The sequence below is a fragment of the Cicer arietinum genome, chromosome 1, assembly GCF_000331145.2.
Source record: "Cicer arietinum cultivar CDC Frontier isolate Library 1 chromosome 1, Cicar.CDCFrontier_v2.0, whole genome shotgun sequence".
Lineage (NCBI taxonomy): Eukaryota > Viridiplantae > Streptophyta > Magnoliopsida > Fabales > Fabaceae > Cicer > Cicer arietinum.
In genome coordinates, this window is record NC_021160.2 from 43,279,225 (window position 1) to 43,299,780 (window position 20,556).

Sequence of the window (20,556 nt, forward strand, 5' to 3'; positions counted from 1 at the left end):
ATAAGTATCATAATATAAAATAAACAATGAATATAATCATTAAGATTTTCTATCAGTTCCTTCCATCAACATTTGTCAACTTACAATAACTTTTTAATTATATGTCCAAATCATTTTTAATATCAAAATAATCAAGAAATTGAGACATGTTTTTATACTATCATACATATATAATATGAGTTAATCAATTTTAGATTTAATAACTTCTCACATGAATCGTCACTATCATTGAGACATACACTTGATATTTATGACAATTTATTTAACAACTTTAAATAAATTAATATATTAAATATGCATCTTACATATTTATACTTGTTAAGATTTAAGAGACCAAAATTATAAACAAATTTTCTTCCACCGGACAATCATAAATTCTTGTTCTTAGTCTAAAATCATCAACCATAGATAAACCAAAATTTTATGACAACATTATATTTCTAATTTAATATTATTAATTTTCCACATCTCATGTCCATATTATTACATATGCATCCGAAAAAGAAAATTTATTATATATATGCATTTCAAACATGAATGTAATATATAAATGTATTAACACTTAATAACTTTCAGTGTCCAACCATGAATTTTCATGTGATTATTTTCAAGACTAATTAATTTTATTTTTAAAATCCAAACAAACAAAACTCATGCATAAACCATATTAAATTCACATACTTGAATATATTCTAAATCATGCATATCAGTCTAACCACATGTTAAATTTAACATAAACAAATATAATTACTTTGAAGAACTACGTATAAATTTAGAACTTCAAACATATCATATATATTCATATAAATTAAATGTGTACCTTTTCACCATGGTCAAGAAAGTCCATCTCCTTTAAAAGTTGCAGTCATAAATAAATTTGATAATAAAAAATCGAACCTAAAGATTGTTGGATCTGTTTTATTGGTGGTATGCTGCAAATCTTGAACAAGAAGAGGATGAACTTGATGATGATGAAGGTTGCACAAATAAATTCCAAAGCGTGTGTATCACACTAAGCTTTAGGTTCGATTAGCCCCCATCAATCTATATATATTCGATGCAAACGGGTTAACCGACGAATCCCCTTCAGGATACTTTGGAATCCTTGAAGTGAATTGCACATTCACATCAAGTCTATCGATCAATGATAGTTTACAGAATTAAGTTTCTTCGTTTACTCTCGTGCACTAGAGAAAAGAAGAAATGACTCAGAAATATTTTTGACATGATTTTGACTCATATAACATGAATTTTGTGTTGTTTATCTTGTGTTCTTTCTACCTCTAAAATTTATCTATTTATAGAGATACTCATATCAATTGGTGGAAAAAAAACAACTCTTCAACTCATACCAATTGGTGAGAGAAAACAACTCTTGTGAAAGATTGCAACTTTTGATAACTTAATAGATGCATTGATTTGAATTAAACCCAAACATTGCAACCACTTGACCAAGTGATACATTCAATTATATAATTTTGCTACATCAATATAGCTATTAGAAAAATCCAAATATATTTTGGAAATTTCCCTAACATCATCCACTATATCGCTTATTTAAATATTATTTCCTAACGTCTACTCAAGTTTTTCTAGCATTTTTGCCTCTACATGCTATCTACTTATTTGCTAGCAATTATATGTATCTTTTCAGAATATATAATATTGAACTTAATAACTAGAAGTTTCTTCAACTTCTTCTGAATTGATACTACATATGTCTCTCTTGCTTACCCCTAAAATATATTTCGACTATTTATAAATGTCTTTTATTGTTCGGTATTTATCTTCTGTAAATTACATTGATAAAATTGTATATATATTATTGATATAACTAATATATTAATAATTATTTGATAATTGGAAAATAAAACTGCATATTGATTTTTTTTTAAATTCACTTAAATTAAATAAATTAAAATATACCCGCACAACACGCAGGTTAGCATCTAGTTAGTTTAATTCTTGGAAAAGATTTAAAGAGAGTATATTCTTCTACATACATCTTATCAATATTACCTTGTCACAAAATTTCAGTGTTCAAATTCCACACAAAAAATACTATGGTTATCACAAAATTTCAATGTTCAAATTTCACACAAAAAATATTATGCTAAAAAATATGTACTCACTAAAATCGTTTGAGAAAAAGTCGAATTTAAATTCTAAATAAAATAATTATTGATCAAATTTTACTTAATTTTCAACTGAACTCTGAATTACTAGAGTTTAATTCCCTTAAAATTCAGAGAATTAAAAAAACAAACAAAAGAATATATCCTCACATACTATAGAAAATATAATCAAAAAATGATTAAAAAAGACAAAGGAAGAAAACTCAATTCTCCACTTATTATTTTTCTAATATGAAAAAAATGCATCCCCTTTTAACAACTCACCATTTTTAGCTATATATAACTTTTAGCAATTTATGGAATGATCAAAATCTAGCTTCCTCTCTTTCTTTTTCATTTTTATCATAGAAGATAGATGATTTGAAACTATTTTTAGTCAAAAATCACTCATTTACATCGTTTTTTCATATTATTTTACATAAATTTAATTGTAGTTTTGATCTCTCTATTATTACCAATTCATAGAATTAGTCCTTTATTTTAAAAATCGACAATTTTTATTTCTCCTTCAGATTTTTGAACTAAAAAAATGACGATTTGACATATTTTTAATGATATGACATACAATTATCCGATATAGAACTATCTACATGCATTAATTATTCATATGTCATAAAATTTCGAACTATTTTCTGGCTAGAAGAAGAACAAAAAGTTACGCAAAAAAAAAAAGGAGAGAAGATGGAGATACAAAGAAATAATAGAAATTAATCTCAAATTCTATTTTTATTTTTAAATAGTGATTCACACAACTGAATCAATCCACCAAAAATAACATTCATACTCCACACACATAATTTTTTTATAATAAAATTGACATAAAAAGCTAACGGAGCTAACACAAACAAATTCGAAGAACCATAAAAAAAACAAAAATAAATTGATGGACCCAAAAAAAATAAAAAAATAATAATAAGGACCAAAGATTAATTAAGAAAAAGAAACTTTTAGCAATTTATATATTTTCATATTGGACACCATGATCACTCAACCTTTTAGCAATTTATAAATTTTCATATTGGATGGACACCATGATCACTCAACCAATTACCAATTCGGATTGACATGGATTTCTCTGTCATCACTCCATTCCTATGTACAATGGCGACAACCTTGTCTATGTTCTCTTGATTGAAACCATCACTCCATTTCTCAATTCTTCATTATTATATTATAATCATCCAACAACAGCATCGTCATTCCTCTCTTTTATCTCCTACCATTCTTATCAATCTCTAATATTAATTATATAATTTATTATTTATACTCCAACCACCACAATGCTCAAATTCAACTTCATCAAATTCTCCCCTTTCTTTCCTTCGAAACCCTCATTTTTTCCTCTTTCTATTTCCACCACTATTAGATCACAAATGGCTTCTTTTTCCTCTTCTTCATCTTCTTCTTCTAAACTTTTGTTTCGTCAGCTTTTCGAAAAGGAATCATCTACTTACACGTACCTTCTCGCTGATGCCTCACATGCTGAAAAACCAGCACTTGTAAGTTCTTTTTAAAATCTGATTTTTATGTGTTGGTCTGATTATTTGTGGGAATTTTTTACGTGGGTCGGGGAAATTTATTGAATTGGATAATGGGTTTGTTTTGTTTGTGGTTATTGATGAATTTTTATTTTTTTGATGGAAAATTCAGTTGATTGACCCTGTTGATAAGACTGTGGATAGAGATTTGTCACTTATTCAAGAATTGGGTTTGAAGCTTGTTTATGCTTTGAACACACATGTACATGCTGATCATGTTACTGGGACTGGCCTTATCAAGGTATGTATGCAATAAATTGAGTTTCCAACTTAATTTAATGATAGTCATACCTACATCTTAGTGCACGTTTGGATTATTTTTGGAAGTTAAAATGATTCTAAAGTGTTAAAATTGATTTTGGTATGTTTGATTGTTCTTGATTAGAATTGATTTTGACTCTAGGATTGATTTTAACTTGAAACTATGATTTGTAGCTTTTGCCTGCAAACATGATTTTTCCACTCAAATTCATTGTTGTGTTCACTTTCCGGTGAACTATCCATACTTAAATCATTTTATCTTAAAATAACTTCTAACTAAAATCAATTCAATCAAAATCAATGTAGAATCAAGGGTAGATTTATGCTTACCTTAGTCACTTTATTCTAGAATATTTTTTTTCCAGTATTTATCATTACTTTGCTGTGGTAGTAATTTAGTTTGGTTTTGTTTGTCACTTAATTTGTATAGAGCAAAGTTCCTGATGTAAAATCTGTTATTTCAAAAGCAAGTGGTGCAACAGCAGATCTTTATGTGGAGCAGGGTGATAAAATCCGTTTTGGTGATCTTTATCTAGAGGTAACTTTGCAGCTACCATGCCTAGATTAAATTTTCTTCTTCTTTTGTTTTTTTAAACTAATCACTGTTGTTAAATAGTGGCTATAGCAGCACTATAGCCACTATATTGAGTTTTGGCTATAGCTGCACTATATTGCTTTAGCATAATGGAAATTGAACAAACGGCTATTGTTATGCAATGTTATTAGTACTAAATATTGTCAAATAACATGTTATAACGCTGTTGCATAGCGTATTTTTAATAAACCTCTATTTTCCGTGATATGCAATCGACAACATTGATACTAATACTATTTCCTGATAATCAGTTTCCATGTGTCATCAATTGCTTACCTTGCAATCGAGGTTGTTACATAATGACAGGGAAATGGTCAAAGATGTGTTACATTTCATTGTTTTTTGTAAGGAAACGAGTGGTTCTATATATGCTGCTTCCTGGTTGGACTGTCTATTTCTTTATTTTGTTTGATAAGTTTAAACATGTTTACAAAACTCTAAAACTAAGACGAATCTGATTAAATACAATGATATGTGGAATGTTGTATTACAACATCCTTTAAAATAGGAGCTCTAATTAATGAAGCAGATGGATAGATCATTGATAATAGTTATGTCTTTAATTGCAAATTAATCTTAAACTAAAACGGTAACAGTGTCGAAAACTAGCAGCTAGCTCTTCATGTCTGTCATCTTGTGCAAAGAAATGAAATGGGCCAATGAATCAAGGATGACTTCACCTTATTCTAAATTATCAATTTTAAATGAAATAGAGAATTTTTGTGTGTGAGTGTAGGATCTTCAATAATCAAGGATCTTCTTTCTTTACAATTATTTGTCAAATAGATTTTATTTTCTTTTTGTGACGAGTGTGGAGGGCTAATGTTAATTGTTTGTTGTGTTATCTACCTTGTAATATATGTTATCGTCTTTATTGCTGTAGGTTCGTGCAACTCCTGGTCATACCTTAGGTTGCCTTACCTATGTTACTGGAGATGCACCAGATCAACCTCAACCAAGAATGGCATTCACAGGAGACACCCTATTAATACGCGGATGTGGAAGGACCGACTTTCAGGTATATACTGTTTAACTGATCCTTTTCAATGGTTTTCAATATTGTATCTAAACAAAGGTTATGTTATTGTTTCCTCAATTTTATTGAATTATATTAGGCAAAGTTTCACTCTTACTGGCGGCTATTTTGTAATTTTGTTGGAAAGTTATTTATTGGTATCTAATTCACATTGATTATTATGCAGGGTGGAAGTTCAGAGAACCTTTACAGATCAATCCATTCACAGGCATGAACTTAACAGTTGTGTATTATGTTAAACAGCAACTTAGGAAAATAGATTAAGAAATTTCTGGTTTATAAAATTTGAATATTAATAATTTTTCACTTTATCTTTTTTGGTTACAGATTTTTACGCTGCCGAAAGATACCTTACTCTATCCGGCTCATGACTATAAAGGATTCTCTGTAAGGAAACCTTTATGCTTTTTGCTTGCTAAATTTTGTAGAGTTGCTTATACAAATACTGATTTTACTATTTTAGGTAAGCACTGTCGGAGAAGAGATGCAATATAATCCGCGCCTAACAAAGGACGAGGTAATGTTTGATTACATTCATAATTTATGACCTCAATCCACTAAATGAAACTTATGATTATATATTATGGGAATAGCTATTTAGTACAAAGTGTTGTCAGATAGGGGCTATAGAAATGCTATATCACTGTAGTGTAGCGGAATTTGTACAAATCTCTATTTTCTGCGATCCGCGATTGACAACGGTGCAACTAGCCAAGAAAAATTTAACATGTTGAAATTTTATTTCTACCGCTGGTTAGCTCCAACTCATATAATATCTAACAATTGAAAATGTTGATTCTTCTTTTCCAGGAAACTTTCAAGAACATCATGGCAAGTAAGTGCTAGCTAAATTTCACAAAACATTGTCAAATTTATATTTTTATTTACATGCATTGTCAAAAACAATTGTTTAGCTCTTGTATTTTTTCAATCAAGTTATTGTAAAACAGAACTGATGATGGCGAGTTTGATTTGTGAAACAGATCTTAAGTTGTCATATCCAAAAATGATCGACGTAGCTGTTCCAGCGAATATGGTTTGTGGAATCCAATCCAAAACAAGCTGAGCTTTTACTAGTCTTGTCTGATACAATAACGATGTTATTTAACACGAAGAGGTTGCTAGTAAAGGAAAAAGATAATGTTAACCGTCTTTTGTGTTAAAGAGAAAAATGAAGATTGTAAACAAATAAATTGATGATGATTATTGGTCTCAATATTATGCATTGTGTTTTGTTTTATTTGGTTATAGTTGATAAAGTCTCTTATATGCTCAGGACTAACTTTTGAAATTAATAGGATATGTGGAAATAATTAGGTGGAAAATCAAAGTTACTTGAAATGCAGGATCATGCCTGTAAGTTATAAAATAAAGTAGTTAAAATGTCATCGGATAAAACAACTTTATTGTCACAATGAAGGGTGTTGGTAGTGGCACATGATACCAATAATGTATAAAGAAGATTGCACAACTACTTGATCTTGTTGGTGGCATGTCCCATGGCATGTGAATGAAACATTGTCGATTGTTTCTTTGTTTTCTAGGAGATTGGAGTGGAACTAAGTTTCATAAGGTAAGCAGAGACTCAATGACAACTAATAAGAGAATTTAATAATATGATTCAGAATAAGTCATAAGACAAATATCATCATTGTCTAGGTAAGAAATTGTCCTAAAGACTAATCTTTTTGTTTTTCATGTAGATTATATGAGAATTTGACATATCAATAGCGAGATGTTTGTCAAAAACCATATAATTTTTTTTGTAAGCGACAACTAAACAAAGAAATCTGTTGTAAATGTTTAAGATAGTTCTTGAAGGATTGACGTCTTTGTTAATATATAATTTTTTGTTGCCATGTTGTACTACTACTTCAATATCAAATATAAACATAAATAGAGTAAAAAAATTTGATATATTTAAGACTTGTTTGATTGTTTTAATTTTTGAAAACTATTTTATAAATAAATTTTAGAAAATTATTTTTAAAAAGAAAAGTTAAAAAAATATGTTTGACAACTTCAATTTTTAAAACAGGTTTTGACTAGAAAGTTAAAATAACTGAAAAGTGAAAATTAAAACACTATTTATCTGTTTTGCTTTTTTAATTTTAAAAAGTATAATATTAAAAATAATTTTACAAAACAGCTTTTAAAAACAAGTAATTCAAACAAATTTTTAAATTTTTAAATTTTAAAATACTAAAATAAATTTTTAAAATATAAATCAACCACGCCCTTAATTTAAGCTACTTTAACATATGTATCAATTTTCTTTAACCTACTTCTTACTTGAAACATAATGAAGTAATTGAGAATGTAGAAATTAGGCAAATACCAATAGCCAACCCTTCAAGTCATTGCAAACCAGGTGGCTCCTTGTGTAATGAAGAGAGTAGGCTAGATTGGGGACATTGAGTTATGTTTTCTAGCCAATCTACATTTAATGGACGAACATGGGAAGGCTTGCTAATGCAAGAAAAGAAGACTCTTGGAAATATGTCACTCAATGTAATTGTTAAAGTTTCTTTTGATTTCAACCTTAACTCACAATGGGTTTGGATTAAAGTTTCTAATCATAATTTTAATTAATTATACTTTATTTGTATAAGTACTTTTAATTAAAATTTTATTTTTTAATATGTGATTTATATTTGAATATTTTTATTAAAATATTTGTTAAATAAAATAAAATTTGTTTCAATTATATTTCCTAAAAGATTTTGAAAGTATATATTTAGGTCAAATTGTACTAGAGGTCTTTTCATTTAATTTAAATTTTAAATAAGTTATTTATATTTTTTTTGTGTAAAATCATTTTTCTTTTTAAAAAGGTTTATTTTATTGACTAATTAACTTTCATTTTTGTTCACTTCTATTATAAATAATGGCGGAGTTAGGATAAATATTAGGAGGAAGTAAAATATAAATAAAAAATATTTAAAATGGACTAGTAATATTTTTTCAAAGCAAACAACTAATCTATTTTGACAAATTTCACTATGAACAAAATCCTATGTGTAGTTGTGTAGAGAATGAAAGTGTCAACATAAGACAAATAACTCTATCAATCAAGTGATAAATTTTTAATTTTCTTGTTATTTTGACAAATAGAGTTGTTTGAGTAGCAAAATATAAAAATATACTTATTAGAAAAAATATTTTAGTGTAGACAAGGCTTGCTCAACAATATAATTAGATCTTGTAGATAATGAGATATAGTTATTTGAAAAATTTGATTGATGGCCTTTTGTTAAATTTTTCTTTTAACTATATTTTTTTTTTCCTCACAAGACTTGAACTCGATATTTTAATCGATCACTTTTTCTCTTTTTCTCCCATTTTTTAATATTCTCAAAATTCTTTAATATGTGTTCAAATTGGTCAATCAACATATACAAAAATATGTTCGGTTTAGCTCAAAAATATGTTCGATTTAGTTAATCCTTATATATATTTGGTACTTTTGAGAAATTGGAGTGTGAAAAGAAACTAATAACAAAAACAAATAAATATAAAAGCAAATCGAAAACATGTTTTATGGACATACAAAATAAATAAATAAACTAAAGCATATCTTGAGATATGTTCCAAATGAAAATTAAACTATAATACAATTTAGAAGCCTAATATATGATTAATTAGATTGCATATACTATATCCATTTCTCTTGAAGAGCTTATTGTTAATTATATACTATTATCTTCATCTTGAACTATAAATTTATCTTCATAACATTATATTTCAAAATTAGTTTTAACTTTAAAAAAAACAATTAGTTTTAACTTTTTAAAATTAGGAGAGTTGTTGTTGTTGGTGTCACTCAACGGAAGTATATGAGGTTACCGATTAAAGTATAATTACAATTTGTAGAATTAAATAACTATATATGAGGTTGGCTTTCCTTTTCAAGCTCATTCCAAACTATGCCTCCTAGCTCATTCTTTTGATTAAACAATGCTGAATCCATGTAATGAGAGAAGACTCTTCATTTTTTTAATGGCTTTAACTTATTAATATTTCCCTATGTTGCCAACTTTCAATAATTTGGACCATTACACTATTGACATATATTACTAGTTTGTCCTTAACTATATATGACATTTCTTTTAGTAAATCACGAGAACTAAATAAGTTTGTTGTAATATTAAATTTATTGGTAATTAATATAATTTTAATATTTATTTAGAAGAGAAAATTAGTAAATATTTTTTTATTAAATATTCATTATAGACTATAGCAAGAATATAATAAAATTAAATGTATGATAAAGAAATAATTAAGACGATTGAATATTTAAAAGAGTCTTATAAACAAAGATAAAAAAAAAAAAATCAAAGAGAGGTCTTATAATAAAAGACCAGAAAAGTAATGCCTCAATTTTGTGTTTGCGGATAGTTTTTTACAAAAGCTATTTTTTATATTTTTGGGGGATTTTAATTCTCAATTTTGTTCTTGTGTTTATATCCGGTTTCTTTTTCATTATCCCATGGTATATTGGGGCACTAATTAATCTTTATTCGAAAGTAGACTATAGAGAGAAATGTGAATACAAAGCATCCTTAATCAATACATAAACAAATTTTTCCATAAAATTATAATGTTCGGTCAAATTAGTCTTTAAATTTTACAAATTCATATGAAATTGTAAAATATTAATCAAATTAATCTTCTAGTATATTTTTGTTGTTAAATATTTTGATGTGATGTTGTAACTGAATATGTGGCTTATCAACATTGATTCAACATCAATGTAATCTTTTCAGAGACAAATTTGTCAATAAAATTTTGTCATCTCAAAAACAAATTTGTGGGTATATACAATCACGCATGAACTAATTATTGACAAATTAATCGATGAAATATTTAAATTTCATAAGAAAATTAATTAATGCTATGATAACATTTATATGAGATCAACGCAGATGAATTACCTATTTAATTAACATATCACATCAGAGTCTCTAACAATAAAAGTTTATATACGAAATACTTTGATTAATATTTACAATTTTAGTGATGCATTTGTCAATTAGTAAATTTCAGAGACTAGTTTAAGTGACACTTATAATTTCAAAGATCAATTTACATATAATTCTTAAAATATATATATATATATATATATATATATATATATATATATGTGAGATGACTTTTTAACGTGAGAGATGACAGTATCAATTTTCAACCTTTTTTGAATTAAAACTAATGGTTGAGATTAAAATATCCACTAAAAAACTGACATGACTTTCTTTTTCAATTGACGCGCACCTCTTTTCTTCTTCCACATAGCCACACCTCGTCTTCTTCTTCTTCCACATAACCACACCTCATCTTCCACACAAATCTGAAATGAAATCCTTATATTTTTTTTTTGGTATAGACAACAGAGACCTTATTACCCATGAAGCAAAGTCATTCACGAACAACATTCTTCTTCCTTAACCAAATGCCGACATAACAGTAAACATTACAAAGTCAAATTTAAGGTTCAAAACATTCTTCTTCCTCGTCCGGCGGCATATTTGATTCACCATAGATATTTGTAAATAATTAGATAGTTATTCATATCAATAAAATGTACTAATTAAATATTTAAATTTTTCTCATAACCCTGTGTTCACACATGAAGTTCGAAACAAAAATCCATCTATTGGAGATAATTTTGTTTCAATATTTTGCAGTGAACCAAAACATCGAAAAAAAACCATCATTTATGACTATTGCTAAAAAGGTACCTCTGACAAAATATGTATTATTGATCACATAGTAAAATTTTTTTTGTGTGTTTATGAATATGAATTGCTAATGTGAGTTGAAAAATATATGAATTGTCAGTGAAATTTATCTTGTGGATTGCTCGAGAAAGGAGAAGATATGTGACTCACTAGAAGAAAAAGAGGTGCGCCTGAATTAAGAAAGAGATACACACATAAGTTGTGTAGTGGACATTTTAATATAAACCATTAATTTTAATTCAAAAGCTAAAAATTGATACTCTTATCTCTCACATGCCTCTCACTTGATATGTCTTTTATTCATAATAAAGTATATAAAGAAAACAAATATTTATAAGAAGTGGGTACGATTTATGATAAAAGTTCAACTTTATAATTTTCTATAATTTTAAGCAATAAAGTTCATTTTCCCTTTAATATATAAAGTTAAACGACATTAAAATGACAAAATGACTTATGAAATATGATAAAATTTAAATATTCATAATATATATGTTTTCAGATTTATAACGTTAACGACGTCAAAGTTATTGATTGAAATCTATAATAGATTAAAACTACTTTGCATAGCTGAATCAAAACGAACACTCCGCACCACAGACAGAAAAAATAAAAATGCCATATTAAAACAAAAAAACGTCGCATCGAGACGACGAAATTATAAAATTATATAAAATAAAAATTAAATTTATGTGAAAATTACTTATTTAAATAAAAAAACCAATTTGAAGAAGTATTTCTAAATAAAAAATGTCACAAATCACCCGTTTTGAATAGAAAATAAAAGAGAAAAATTTAAGATTTATATGAATTTTATAATTCCGTATTATTTAATGTCTGCTATTGACATATGTCAACTCCTCTACCTATGTAATACATATACGAATACAACATCTCGATTATAAAGAGAAAATAACAAATATATTAAAATTGATATATTCATATATTCTTTTTAATTTTTTTTATTATTTTTACACATATATTTTTTATTGAAACCCGTAAGATGTTAAATAGTTTATAATAATATTAAAAGTTAAACTATTTTAAAGAAAAATAAAAAAATAATTTAAATAATTAATTTATTTTAAATATTGTATTTTTTCTTAACCAAAAAATTATCTAAAAATTATTTTATAATAGAATCTAGCTTTGATATCACCACAACTCCATTTGCTCCTGTCACAGTTCTAAAACACTCACTAAAAAATGTTGTAAAATGATAAATTAAGTAATTTCTCTATACCTATATATAAAGATAATATCAAAATTTGGTGTAGTTTTTTATTTATTTACTTTTTTTAACTTTTACGTTTCGTTTAAACTTTTTTATTTTTAATTTTGATTATTCTTTATCTAATTAAATAATTGAATTTTTTCTCCAATTCTAATTTAGATTTTAAATCAAATCTTATTCTAAAATCATTTCAATAAATTAAATTTTATCTAATTCTAATTTAATTTTGAAATAAAAATATAATAATTAAAAGAAAAAATAATAATAATGAAAATATATTAACGAATAATTAAAATAAATTCATTTTTGTCACGATGGTAATGGTTTTTATTTGAGTGAATGTATGGAGAAATTATTTCTTTTTGAAAATTATACAGACATCAATGGGTCCACACAAACACAACAATAATAATTAGGATAAAATGTAGGTGCATTTCTTTAAGTATTTTTTTGTATGATTATTAATTTAAAATATTTATAACTATTATGATTTTCTTAAATTTATAATTTTTTTGAAATTTGTTATAATTACTAATATTATATTTTAAGTTAAAAAGAAAAACAAATAAGAAAATATACTAAGTTTTTTCATAATAATAATCACCACATCTATTTTTAATTATAAAAGATAATATACTCTCTTTAATCTTTATTCCATAATAAAAGAGTCATTTAAATTTCTTAATATTTATTTCTCGTGAAAAAAAAAAATAATATTTTGATTAATTTGGTCTAATCAATTAGATTATAATCAATTATTGAGTGAATTGTAGAAAGAGAGGGAGTAAGAAATATGTGATGTTTATAAAAGGAAAGAGAGTAGTAATTTCCTCATTCTTCATTCTAATCATAGAGTACATTTCACATTCTCATTCACACTCTCTTCGTTGAAACCAAAACCTTTGTCCCTCTCTTTCACACCATCCACCACCATAACTCCAAACTCTCTCCGATATGACTGAACAAGACAAACCTAGAGCCTTCTCCGGCCACCCTCCTCCGTCACAATCTCAACCCTTTCCACCTCCTCAATACGGCACTTTCCAAGGTGTCTCCAACTTTCCACCTCCTCAACCTGCCATCGGTTTCCCTCAACCTGTCCCCCCTCCCGGCTCCGCTGACCCTTCCGGCCCCCCCTTTTACCCTCATGGCTACCAAGCCTTTCCCGGTATTCTTCCATATCCTTCCCTCTCTCTTCATTCTTTTTTATTTAGGGTTTGTTTATTTATTAGGTTTGATTTTGAGCTTGAAAATTGGAACTGATTTATTTATTTATTTAATTTTTGTGATAGTTTATTGGATGATCTGTTTGAGCTTGATGCTTTCGTGATTCTTTTAAATTAATTTGCAGCTGAGTTTTAGTGATAGGTCAACTCTCTTTGAGATTTGGGAAACATTTCTAAGTTTGCGGTGACTTCAATTTTGTTGTGGAGTATTGGGTTTAGTTATTTTTTCACTCAGTATATTTGATTTTGAAGGTTGGTTTTGAAAATGATTCTGAGTGATGAGAATGGATGATCATGGATATTGTCATTTTTATTTTTTTGTTGTTTTATCCCTCCGGTTCCTATCAGAGTTCGGCCAAGAGGTAAGTGAAGCCTCACCAGTAGTTGTTCCATCTAGGATTTGAACTCGGATTCTCCGGATCGAATTGTCCTTGACTGAAACTCATTAACCACTTAAGCAAAATCACTTGGTTATGTTTTCTTTTACTGGTTGATGTTGTAGAATTTAATGAAATTTGTCGTTGTAGTTTAATAGACTTCATTTTTTAGAGGGATGGATTTTGATATTGTTTTGGTGTGTGATGTTGATTCACAGGTTATGCAGTTGCTGAAGGAAGACCTGTGAGAGAAAGGCGTCTTGGGTGTTGTGGTTTTGGTTGTGGCTGGTGTTTGTAAGTATATTAATTTATCATATAGTTACAATTTAGATCGCGATTTATCATGAGGTTGGATTTGCTAATTATAATGCATTCAAAGCAATATTTACATATATGTCAAGCTCATAGCAAGCTATGAATCCTTGCATGTTCTTTTGATTAAAGGTGCTGAATCCATTTAATCAGAGAAGACTCTTGATTTTTAATTTTATGTAGAGTGTGTCATTTGAGGTCTTTCATTGGTTTTAACTACTATTCAGGAAGATATGTATATCCGCATACATATTTCACTACGGTTGTCAATTTCAATGCTTTGGAGTTTGGGCCATTGTATATGTTACCTCACTTTTATGTTTGAGGATATTTTTCATTAACAAAAGTTTGGTTTACCTTTCCGGGGGAAAATTTAATGCTCAAATTTGTCTATTGTGTATAAGGAAAATACTCTCTTTGATTTTTAATGTTAATTTCTTGTCTTTGATCTTTATGGCTGAGGGTATGCTCCAAGTGAATATCAAAATCTTAAATGCATTCTTACTTTTAATTTTGTTGGTGGCCCTATCAAATGTAATTTTAAGCAGAGAAATAGGTCATCATAGTATTAAAGAGCTAGTCCATGAAGAATATTACAATTTGAGAGGGAGAGATGAAGGAAATGGCATAAGATTTGTCATTTCACGAGGACCATCTCAAACATCAACTCACAGATTTGTGAAAAAGGCCACCTTCCAGAAATCTGCTTTAAGTTTCTAGCAGTTTATGTCAATTGGTGTCTACATTTTTTTATATTTAATTTTACTAAAAATTTAAAGCATGCTTCTCATCATCTGACTTTACTGTTCAAAGTAAAATAGTTAGACATATAGTCATTATTTTGATCAGAGTATGATGAGTTGAAGAAATTGGTAATTATAGTATGAAATTTCTGATAGCAGATTTCTTTACTAGGAGTAGAGTATGTATGCAGTTTTTTCGTCATGCTTGTCTTTAAAGAGCTGGCCTGTGAAGAATATTACAATTTGAGAGGGAGAGAAGAGAGAAATAGCATAAGATATTCCATTTCATGAGACCCATCTCAAACATCAACTCAAAGCTTTGTGAAAAAAGGTCACCTTCCAGTAATCTGCTTTGAATTTTCAGCAGTTTGTGTTAATCGGTGTCTACAGTCTACACCTTTTTTAAATTTTATTTGTTAAGGGCCCATTTGTTACAAGTTTAAAAATAGTGATTTTGATTTTCAATGATTTAGAGGTTATTTTCTTAGTGATTTTAATTTGTTTTTAATCATAGTTGGCTTTTAAGAGAAATTACTCTAAACGGCTTCTTATATAAAGCTGTTTTTAGATTTTTTTTTTCTTTCAGATTCTCATTATTTTGAAAAATCTGTATCAAACAGATGAAAACTCCTAGAAGTGATTTTTCTTTTTAAATAAGCTGTAACAAACGTGACTTTTCCATCTCGTTTGATCTATTGTTCAAAGGAAAATGGTTGACTTAACCATTATTTTGACCTGTGTATGATGAGTTGAACTGATAATGTTTTTTCCTTTAACATTTCAAGTTATACTCAAAATTTTGCTATTGACTATGGTCTGTTCATATTAATGTTGATATACAATGATAGCGGCTTTATGATGTGAATTGTGAAACAAGTAATTTGTTGACATGATTTACCATGCCTTTGTTTAGATTTTTCTGAATGATATTTCACTTTTCATTGAATAAGAAAATTTCATAAAAAGTATCATTTCCTGCCTTGTTTGGGAATTTGTATCTTTCATAGTGTCATCTAACTCGAACCAGGTGGATCAATTCATTCACTACCTAATTATACATGCATGATGAGAATGTTGTTCACACATGTTTCCCTAGTGAGAAATTGTTAAGTTCTCATTTCATGTGCATTCCTCATGTGTTTCAGTTTGACACTTTTCATTTCTCTCATAATTATTTAAAAATAAGACAAATAACAAATATAATATCACATGTCATGATTTTAGTAAGGAGAGTACATGCTAAGAAGTACTTCCTCCATTCAACCTTTTAATGTTAACACGCAGGAATAATTTACATTGTTTTTGTTTGTGTATCGACTTTCCGATTTATATTCTCATGTTTTGTTATTTTTTACCTTTCTTTTTCCTTGTGTATTGGCATAAGCCACTTACCTTATAATTGATCGTTGATTTATAATAATTTTTGGTATTGTGAAGGTTTATATTGGGTTTCTTTCTTGCTGCTATTCCATGGTATGTTGGGGCAATAATTATGCTTTGTTCCAGAGTAGATTATCGAGAGAAACCTGGATACATTGCTTGTATAGTTGCTGTAAGTGATTCTACCTTTTCATTTTTTCACTTGAAGCCTGTTTCAGTTCTTAAATTCTGTATAATCTTTGGCTTGTATAGCATGCTTTGTGCCATTACATGTTTGAATTTTATTGAATGTCCTTGTTAGATCACTTGTTACCCAAGTACACTAAACAAAGCATATGAGCAAGAAGAGTGGTAACAGCCATAAACAAGAATAGGATTATGGTGAATTTGATATAGTATGTGTTTGGGTAAATAACTCAATTGTGCTATGAAGCACCGATACATGCATATACATGACATTGACACAAATAAGTGGTTGAATGTAATCATATGTATTGATGTTAGACATGTCTTCAATTTGAAGTGTTGGTGCTACATAGTAATTGTGTGCTCATTCAAATATTTCCGAGAGTTTAATTAAGTGTTTATTCATAATCTCTTAGGAACCCAAAGTATTTCTTCTGAAAAGAAGAAATTGTATTATTGATTGGATAACAAAGGAATGTATTACAAGAGGATCTCTCCTGTAATCTCTGAGCAATGCTCCTCAGAGGGATTTGGAATTCCTTTTGCCCAAGCTCATAGCTGAAAATTACCCAAAAGACTAACTGCCCCCCTTTTTCTCTTTCACACACCTCATATACCCTCTTTCATGTGTGTTTTCCCTCCCTATCTCTAATCAACTTGCAAACTCAGCACTCTCCTCTCCATTTGGGCCTTTCTCTTCATGGGTCCTAGCAATGCCACCCTCTTATAAAAGCCTTGTTCTCAAGGCTGGCAGTGGTTTCTGTTGGCCTCCTTGTATCTGGGAGAAACATTAGTTTGTTAGAGAACCAAATAGGTATGAGCCTGTGTAGGGAGTTGAAGATGGACAGCAATTGAACCAAAATACGTAGGGACCAAATTCCATTTCCAATTTGCCAATTGCAGTTCCTTTCATGATAGACCTAGACTAGACTCATTTATTAATCTGAAAAGTTATGCACGTGTACTTTCTGCCAAGCCTCCCTTTGGGTTATCTCCCTCATCTCTATACCTCAGCCCAGGTTCTAAAATCATTTTCCAAACAACCAATACTAGTTTGGGTCTTGCCCATTAGGTTTAGAGTGACACTCAACTTACAAATTATCAATTTTACCCCTTTGTCTTCCTTCCTCATCAAAGCCAAATTTGCAATTGGGTCAACCACTAGACCCAATGTGTAGAATACCCATCCCACCCTTCTCACTTTCTTCAACAAAAGAAATCCTTTGACGTTCTCCAGTGATGTCGTTTTGACCTAAATGTCTGGTGGTTCTTGCTGTGGCAGGACCATCGCAAGTTGATCTGAGTCCGGCAGTTTCGACGAATCAAGCAGCTCTAGTGGTTCCGTCAATGGTGTATATGATACTTGCGTGGACTAGTGTGGCAACCACATGCAGACCAGCACTCAACGACTCTGACATAGGGGATTGGTTGACCTCAGTTTCTTGCTTATCTATTCCTTCCTTCATACTCAATTCGATGTTAACCGATTCATCCGCTCTCCTCTCTCCTTTACTCTTCTTTGATACTGCTTTTGTATTTTTCACCACTTTGTCAATGGTTTTCATGGATTCATAGTAATCTTTTTCTGCACCATTAAGAGTCACCTCTCTAACATTGGGTTCTCTCCAGTTACCATCATTCTCCACCGTTTGTGTGGAAAATGACTCCCGGCCTGCATCAAGGTCCTCTTGGCACTAAGAGGGAAACCCAAGCATTGCTTCTCTTCACCCTCCATGCTCATGAAAGCCCACTACAGCTTATCACGCTGATGAACTTCTTGCTCACCAAAGAACCTCTTGGCCCTTGCAACTGGCCCAATGAGATCTACTCACATAAAGTCCAATAACTCAAAGCTCAATAACTCTGCCTTTTTAGCCCACATTTCATCCATCTCTAGTAACACTGATTTCCCCTCTCAAATTTGGAACGTCAGACCAGTTCTTAGAAACCCAAAATAAACAGAAGAAGAAGTTGTATTATTGACTGTAAAACAAATTAAAATGTATTACACGAGGATTTTTCCTGTAATTCTAGAGCAATGCTCCTCAGAGGAATTTGGAATTCCTTCTGCCCAAACTCAAAGCTGAAAGGTACCCATAGATAGGACTAACTGCCAACTTGCCAGCTCAACACTCTCTTCTCCATTTGGGCCTTTCTTCTCATGAGTCCTATTATAATCTTTTCTAAAGAAATTATTGAAAAAACCAAAACGTAGTTTATGAAAATTTAACAAGTTATTTTATAAATGTGTATATCCATATTTCAAACACTAATATCTTAAAAGTACCTAAGGTAAACTTGTAATGTATTTTGATTGTGCATTAAATATCTTAAATTTGTTTGGATTACTTGTATCAAATTGTTCCATCATGTATAAGTATGGTACTTCAGTTTTGTCACTATATAAGTATGGTACTTCAGTTTTGTCACTAGCTTTGTGAGATTGCTTTTGCAGGCTGTTGTTGCAACAATTGCAATTGTTCTTGGAGCGACAAATGTAGCAGATGAATGGTAATATTTACTTCAAGACTTGTAAATGTTGTTAGACTGAGTGTATCTAAATTGTACTAAAAGTTGATTCAATGAGAGGTTTACTTATGCCATATATTTGTTGTAAGATGCTACCTTATGTGTATTTTTTAATTTTATTGTTTGATTATTTTACAAAGTTGTCCTGCTTCTCACCAAATATATAATTAGGCAACTTTTTGTGCTTTAATTGTCATCTGTATGGATATCTTCTATATAAGAATCAAATTCATAATTTTATTTTAAATATTAATATTGAAAAACATGACTTCAATTTTGTGTGCAAAGAACTTGGTCCCTTGTACCTTTTTTTTTGCATCAAAAGGGTATGCAAACTACCATAATTTCAAAATGCATTTGATCTAATGGTAAGCAAAAAGCCATAAAAGGGACCGAGTTTAGGGTACCACATATATAGATAGACGTAAACAATTTTGCGTGTGCTGCCTCTATTTATTTATGAGTGCAATGAGCAGTGTAACGTATTTTCATATCAGATGATCACTTCAAAAGATGGAGTGATGTGATAAAGTAGTTGATTTTTATTAAATGTGATCGTAAAATAATACACTTAATTCTTTTATTTATTTTTTCATACGTACCATATTTAATGTACGTCTTTTCCTTTATATATGCATGCAATAAGCCTTTTGTTTTCTATTTAAAAATCCTCAACCCATCTTTTTCAATATGAAATATCAACTTTTGAAAAATCAGACTACTAAGTGGACTAATGAAGACTGAAGTTCTAAGGTTATACAGTTCAGCCATGGTTGTACTACTGCAATTGAACCAATAATAGTTAAAATCATATTCTTAAATTTGTTCATTCAATGTATTAAGTAATATTCACAAATAGTTATAAATATTTATAAAGAGATATAGCTATAATTTTAATATTATATATTAATTAATTTTTGTAAATATGCTTTTAAAATAATTAATATTTATATATAGGTATAGATATTAATATAACTAGGTTTGTAAGGTTATTCACAACTAGAAGTGAGAAAAAGTCAAATTGTTTGACAAAGGTATGTAGTCTAATAGGTATGTAGTCTAATTTATGACATAATTTATGACATGTTCAGATAAACCTATTTAAGTAAATTTAAATAATATTTTTATTACTATTATTATTATTATTATATATTAGATTTTGAGCTTTATATTAAATTATAAATTTGTTAATCTTTTAATAATTTAATGATAATATTTTATATTAATTTTTGGATATTTAAGTTTATTATAATAAAATGAATTGAA

At 28.8% G+C, this 20,556-nt stretch overlaps 2 protein-coding genes across 2 annotated transcripts; both read left to right on the plus strand.

Annotated features, from left to right (window-relative positions):
- Positions 1–3,120: 3,120 nt before the first annotated feature.
- On the plus strand, positions 3,121–6,805 carry LOC101498546 (persulfide dioxygenase ETHE1 homolog, mitochondrial). Its single transcript, XM_004488606.3, has 9 exons — positions 3,121–3,634; positions 3,786–3,914; positions 4,365–4,472; positions 5,413–5,547; positions 5,732–5,773; positions 5,893–5,952; positions 6,029–6,082; positions 6,376–6,400; positions 6,549–6,805. Exons 1-9 carry the CDS (start codon positions 3,416–3,418, stop codon positions 6,629–6,631), a joined length of 855 nt encoding a protein of 284 aa, XP_004488663.1. The 5' UTR covers positions 3,121–3,415; the 3' UTR covers positions 6,632–6,805.
- A 6,559-nt stretch (positions 6,806–13,364) lies between these two features.
- On the plus strand, positions 13,365–19,480 carry LOC101498883 (large ribosomal subunit protein eL20z-like). The gene is made up of 4 exons (XM_004488607.4): positions 13,365–13,705; positions 14,359–14,434; positions 16,633–16,747; positions 19,217–19,480. Exons 1-4 carry the CDS (start codon positions 13,492–13,494, stop codon positions 19,274–19,276), a joined length of 465 nt encoding a protein of 154 aa, XP_004488664.1. The 5' UTR covers positions 13,365–13,491; the 3' UTR covers positions 19,277–19,480.
- The last annotated feature ends 1,076 nt before the right edge of the window (positions 19,481–20,556 follow it).

Bases quoted from the DNA above. Each gene is read 5' to 3' on its own strand.
- LOC101498546 (XM_004488606.3), top strand. From the start codon at position 3,416: ATGCTCAAATTCAACTTCATCAAATTCTCCCCTTTCTTTCCTTCGAAA. The intron at 5,548-5,731 runs GTATATACTGTT...ATTATTATGCAG, and splicing joins GTGGAAGGACCGACTTTCAG to GGTGGAAGTTCAGAGAACCT. The intron at 6,401-6,548 runs GTAAGTGCTAGC...TTTGTGAAACAG, and splicing joins TTTCAAGAACATCATGGCAA to ATCTTAAGTTGTCATATCCA.
- LOC101498883 (XM_004488607.4), top strand. From the start codon at position 13,492: ATGACTGAACAAGACAAACCTAGAGCCTTCTCCGGCCACCCTCCTCCG. The intron at 13,706-14,358 runs GTATTCTTCCAT...GTTGATTCACAG, and splicing joins TGGCTACCAAGCCTTTCCCG to GTTATGCAGTTGCTGAAGGA. The intron at 14,435-16,632 runs GTAAGTATATTA...GGTATTGTGAAG, and splicing joins TTTGGTTGTGGCTGGTGTTT to GTTTATATTGGGTTTCTTTC.